Here is a 6,166-nt window from a genome sequence, read left to right on the forward strand (position 1 = left end):
TTATATTATATGTACCTATATTGTTTCTAGCCGTACCTATTGTGTAATGGAGTGTATCTGGTGGTATTTGAATCTGTTCAACCATGAAGCCTCCGTGGTCTAATGGTTATGACGCTCGCCTTGACAGCGAGAGGTCGCAGGTTCGAGTCCCGCCAGAGGCATTTTATTACACAAGTTCTTTATTCATTTATTTACAGGACTACATTCGTTGAGAGCTATGTTACACGATGTATTGTATATATATATATATATAGTGTTTGTTTAATCGAGAAACCAGTCGAGATTTTATTTTTGCTTTTTTATAATATTTCAATGTTTCAGTGTAGCAGTTTTGACAGAAAGTCATCCTTAATTATTAATTTTGTTGACTTTTTTTCTGATAAAAATATGTCAACCTTTTGTCTAATACATTTCATTCATTTTTAACAATGTATTTTGCATTATTATTTTACAGTGGAGAAGAATTAAGTAGTGCTTCTGATATTGTGAGCATCGATATTTATGACAAAAACAATGAAATAATACAAGTTAAAAGTATTGAAATTAACTTTCCTGTAATTAAGGTAAACATATAAAATTGTAACTATTTTAAATACATTTTATATTATTTTAAACTACAAATTCAGATGAGTAAATTAAAAACAAAATACCACCATGAGATAGACAGTTTTACAAAACAACATTTGATAAGCTTTGTTATTATAGAATGTTTGCTTTTGAATTCCATGTCATAGATTCAAACCCTGTCGCATGCTTTTCTCTCACGACTAAGACATTCTACTTCCTACATAATTATAGACACTAAATTTTAAAGTGTTACACTGCCCACTAATTTGCGTGTTACTTGCTGCTGGCTGTAAAAAAACTTAAAAATCAAGTACGACACATGCAACTTAATTCGCTTACATTGAAACCAATAAGCAAGACCTTCTCAGGCAGGAATTTTATCAGTTTGTTTACATCAATCATGCATCATGGGCATTGTTCAATAACTTAAATTAACATCACTTTCTTTTAACAAAATATTTATGAAGGTAAATAGTACAGAAAATGGTACAAGTGCGAGTCTTTCCCCGGTACCGGTATGTTACTATACACAAGATGAAAATGTCATATCAGCGTAAGTAAATATTCTTACATTATTATAACATAATAATGGTAATAAATATTACAACAATAACAAAAATAGATTGGCGTTTTTGCTTCCCTGTAGTATTCGAGTATGTAATTTGAATACTTATAAATATTTTTAGAAGACAGCAAACATTTACTGAACACGGAATAAATTTTTATATATCAAATACAAAATCTGTGTTGAAAATGAGTTTGTAATTTTTTATTTTATTCAGTATAAAGCAACACAATTTAAAAGCACAACATGTTTACATTAACAGCAATGAACATTTTTTGAGATATAATTCAGGGCATAATAATAATGGCAACATGATTATACCAAATAAATTAACATTTTACCATATAGGCCTATAAACGACAACAGCACATGTATGTCAGCAAGTTAGTAAATAACAGAAACGGAGTAGAATACATACTGTAGATTGATTGAACATGCTTTTTTTGACTCAATATTTACATAAAATTATTGATTTCCGTTAAATATTGTTCACAAACGTTGATTAATGTTAATATTTTTAAGTAAATGGTCAATGAAAGGCTGTAAAACTGTCTATGAAAACTATGTCAAGAACGGCGTGACGTGTGTATGTGATCATCTGACATCGTTTGTCATTTTGATGAAACCGAAGCCGGTACCGGTATGTAATAAACTATAAAAAATAGGAAATTATGGATATATAAGTAAAGGATTAAAAATACACGTTTGTTTAACAACCTCAGTATTAATCCTATTACAATTTTTCTAGACAAACGAGAACGACATTTTGTCTTTGCTTACAACAGTTGGGTTATCAATTTCAAGTTTGTTTCTCATAATTACTCTCGTCATCATCTGTATTTTCAGGTAAGTTTAAATAAATATTATATATTTTATGTTCGTATTAATCATGAAATAAAAATATGACATAGCTTTAATTTTCAACATCCGATAAAAATTTTATCAAAAAATCATTGGTAATTTGTATCTTATATGCAGCAGGGCAAGCGAAACATTTTACATAGACTCGGATATGCCGATCGGTACTCAAAATATTATGTTTTTGTATAAATTTTCCTACTTTCTGCTTATAGTTTAGGAAATCATTCATTTTGAAAATAATGTTGAGTAGTAAACAATCAAACTTTTGATTATTTGTATTTCAGAGATTTAAGAAATTCTGAGAGATATAAAATCATGCGCCACTTGGTCATCGCTTTACTTTGTGTCAATTGCTTCTTTTTGTTACTCGAAGTTGATGCAAAAGAATCGGTATGTCTTCGTATTTTTACCCAATAGCCTCAACGAGTATAGAATAGAAAAATGTCCGACTCTGGGGATTCTTTTAAACGCAATGCTAGTCTTTCATAATGGGAATACCATTGGGTTGTATGAATACTAGAACTCTAATTCCAATGCATTCGATGTTTCAAAAATGCCAGTGTTTATCGGCACTTCAAAAAAATGACAATCCGGTTTTCTTAAAACGAGCTAAAACTTCGAAATCACGTCATTTCTTATTATTAAAATAAATTTGACTAGAGGACTGCAAATAAATCACGCGCACTTCACCTGAAGCTGATATCTATTTGATTTTTCTAGCCTGGTTAAGGGCAAGATAAAATGCCGATTTCAAAATTCGCATCGTTAAAAACGTATGTTTTGTAACTCACACGATTTATTACAAGAAACAGAAATGGTACCCTATGCAGGTCTAATATTTTATAAGTGTAGTTAATGAAAAAATGCATTCCAGATTAGCCCAATAGCCATGTTTAGCTTGTCATAAAGTAGCTGCGAATTTGCTTAAGAGATTTTCGCAGGTGATTACGGTCAGAATCAAACCAACGAAGTGATTTGGGTTGGAATCGAACACACGATCTCCAGGTATCTAGGCTGATGTCTTAAACACTAGACCACCGAGCTTGCGCTTGGTAGTATATTGATGAATACAATTAAAAAAAAAGTAGCAGCAGGTACTGCAATGCTTTACTGATGGCGTATTTTCGTCAGGAGAAATAATACAAAATGTTTGCCCTACCGGATGTGTTGAATGCTCAGTACAATCCCAAATATTTGCGAAAAAAAATCACAAGTTATATGGGTGGGAATTGAATCTACGACCTCCGGGTACCAAGCCTGATATCTTAACTACTAGACAACCGAGCTTGCGCTTGGTGGCTAGTGTTGAATCCGATTCGCAGGTAGCAGCGGGTACTGCAATGCTATTCCGATTGTGTATTTTCGTCAGGAGAAATAATACGAATTGATGTTTGCCCTACCTGACGTGTTATAAGTACGGTATTGAATGTCCGGTACATTCCCATTTCTTCCCCCCCCCCCCAAAAAAAAAAATTTCTCAAGTAATTTGGGTGGTTAAGAAATTAGGCTACTTACCTGGAGGTCGTGATTTAAACTAGATCGTCACAAAAACGTAATACTTTCTTCCATGTAACTTGACAAGTTAAACTTTCTCAAAGTTTCATTCAGATCAGTTTACCCGTTTTTGAAATATCTGGTGTAAAGTGTTTGCTCTTAAGCCACTTTAATTGGCCCTCACAACACACTCCACTCTAGACACTTAGGAAGTACATCCTTGATATAATGGTCTATGCTTCGACAAAGAATGGAAAGATCCAAGAATGGAAAGTAACCAAAGTGCCGGGAGGAAAACGCCAGTGCAAAAAGATAGGATAAACGATGTGGAAGAAAAAGGGAAAAAAATAATAACAAAAACAATGGCTTTTCTAACTACTGCTGAAAAAAGCAAATAACGTCCTGGAAGTAACAATTTAACATCAACATTTTGTCCTCACAGATCCTATGCAGTGTCCTTGCAGCTTCTCTGCACTACAGTCTCTTGGCAGCTTTCTCCTGGATGTTGATTATATCAACGGATTTATTCATGAAGATCAAACATCCGTTTGCTGATCATTCAAAGCGCTTCACTTACAGTCGGTTCATTGGTTGGATTGGACCTGTCATTGTCGTTGGGCCGACAGCTGGTATAGCAAGAGGGAACTATGTATCTGATGAGTAATTCGAGTTTTTACTTTGAACACCTTATTAATCATGTTTTTCTTATGTTACGATCTGAGCACTGTTATTATTTATCCAATCAAATCCAATCTGGGCATTTATAAAGCGCCTTTTTTAAAGATATGAAACGCTGCAAACAGATAGGAATTATGATCAAATAATTATATATAGGCCTATATATATATATTATATATATGCCTATATATATATATATATATATATATATATAAACATTAGTACATAATATTCATTGCCCATTACGTAAGAATTGAGAAAAGACGAGTCTTAATTTATTTATTTATTTATTTTTATTTTATTTATAAACAAAGCAACAGAGAAAAACAATCGCAAATTGTAGAAAAACATGAAACATTACATACGGGTTACAAGATAAAAGGAAAAAAGGAAAATAATTGAAAAATCCAAGATGATACAAGGATATATACACCACTTGGTCTCATAGTTCAGTTGGTATATATCCGGAGGTTAATCGAAAGGGTTAAAATCCCGATGGAGGAAAAATTTATTACCGTCTATATATATCTACATTATATATTTAATATATAAATTTAGTCAGATAAACTGGTGGTAGTAATTGTGGGTGTGCTTAGCCATTGCAGTTTTTGGGTACCTTGATTAATTTTAACGCTGCTCTCCTTGCTGGCAGCAAAGAGAAAAAGTGTTTTTTAAACATTTGGAATTTGGCGCTCATATTTGTGCACTTAAGAACTTTGTACACGTGTACAACATGGCATCATTTCTACCTATGAATCTTAAGCTATGAGGGAAATTGTGACTGAAAATGTAAATATTTCTACTGTCTTAATCTTATCAATTCTAGGTGTTGGTTGAATGCTAAATCTGGTTCCATCTGGACTTTCATTTTTCCCGTGTACATCTCCAATTTGGTAAAGCCTCTCTTTTACACTTAATTGCACGAAAATGTATTACAATACATAACAATGGCAAAGTGCTAAAAATTAGTAATTATCAGTATTTTTAAGCTTGGTTTCCATACAATCACTACACGCTATCGCCGACAGCTTTCAGTGATGAAGATTGGTCGGTGGAATCGGGGAGCCTTCCTGATTGATGCGCCGGCCGGGAAAATGCTACGCAATACAACCATTGCACTGAAAACACTGTAGCGACATTGCAGCTATTTTATGGAAACCAGGCTTTAGACGGTTCTCGGTTGTCCTTTCAGCATTTTCCAATATATATTGTCCACAAAAAGAACACTCGCTCAATACCGAGAATAATTATGAAACATTTTTAGATGAATTTCTAGTTATTATGATAAGCATTAGCCTATTCGCCTATTTTGCTTACATACAAACTTAGTATCAAAAAGATCTTCCATAGTAGGTGATTGCCCTTGTGCTTTAGCATACTAATAACAAGATGTAAAATTTTCTGTCAAAGGTTGTTCTCGTGCAGTTGATTGTAATTGGATATGTAGCTTTCAAGAAGTCTCAACTACCAAGCCAAACTGAAGAAGAAATGCAAACGCTCAAACGGATCAGGTTAGCTGTAATAATATTAAAATCTATGTCAAATACAGTATGAAACAGATAAGAATAGGTTTGTAAGCATTACATTCTAAACAGGAAGAACGTTAAGAAAAAAACTAGGAAATTATGAATTTCAAAGTTTATATAGGCGTAGATATGGGAGAAGAGAAGAGTCAGAGTAAACAATGTTCATCCACGAAATGTACTGTACTGAAATTGCCGAAACCGTGAGATATCGTGGTTTAACCGAGAGAGCCACACTACACAGGAAGAATAACCAAGTTGATTTTTCATAGAAGAAAATGGAACTTAGTTGAATTTCCTAATCCACAATTACACTAACACGCGTGCACGTGCTTAATCTCACTTTCTTAACTACTGCGTTTAGAAGAGTATAATGAAATGTGTTGTCGACATAATTATTTGAGCACGTGCCACAATTTGTTTAAATGTTAACGATGTGTTGTATTTTGTTTAAACAGAAATATGTTTCTTGGTATAT

At 33.1% G+C, this 6,166-nt stretch overlaps 1 protein-coding gene across 1 annotated transcript in view; it reads left to right on the top strand.

Annotated features, from left to right (window-relative positions):
* The window catches only part of LOC117117059, a 41,789-nt gene that overhangs the window by 35,063 nt on the left and 560 nt on the right, over positions 1 to 6,166 (top strand). The window contains exons 13-21 of the mRNA XM_033261242.1: positions 455 to 563; positions 1,035 to 1,120; positions 1,655 to 1,772; positions 1,881 to 1,978; positions 2,278 to 2,383; positions 3,930 to 4,147; positions 4,992 to 5,058; positions 5,576 to 5,676; positions 6,147 to 6,160. Of these exons, the coding sequence (XP_033117133.1) occupies positions 455 to 563; positions 1,035 to 1,120; positions 1,655 to 1,772; positions 1,881 to 1,978; positions 2,278 to 2,383; positions 3,930 to 4,147; positions 4,992 to 5,058; positions 5,576 to 5,676; positions 6,147 to 6,160 (917 nt within the window). The remainder of the gene's footprint in view (positions 1 to 454; positions 564 to 1,034; positions 1,121 to 1,654; positions 1,773 to 1,880; positions 1,979 to 2,277; positions 2,384 to 3,929; positions 4,148 to 4,991; positions 5,059 to 5,575; positions 5,677 to 6,146; positions 6,161 to 6,166) is intronic.

This window comes from Anneissia japonica, unplaced genomic scaffold (assembly GCF_011630105.1).
Source record: "Anneissia japonica isolate Jap-2015-1 unplaced genomic scaffold, ASM1163010v1 scaffold288094_len592898_cov174, whole genome shotgun sequence".
NCBI lineage: Eukaryota > Metazoa > Echinodermata > Crinoidea > Comatulida > Comatulidae > Anneissia > Anneissia japonica.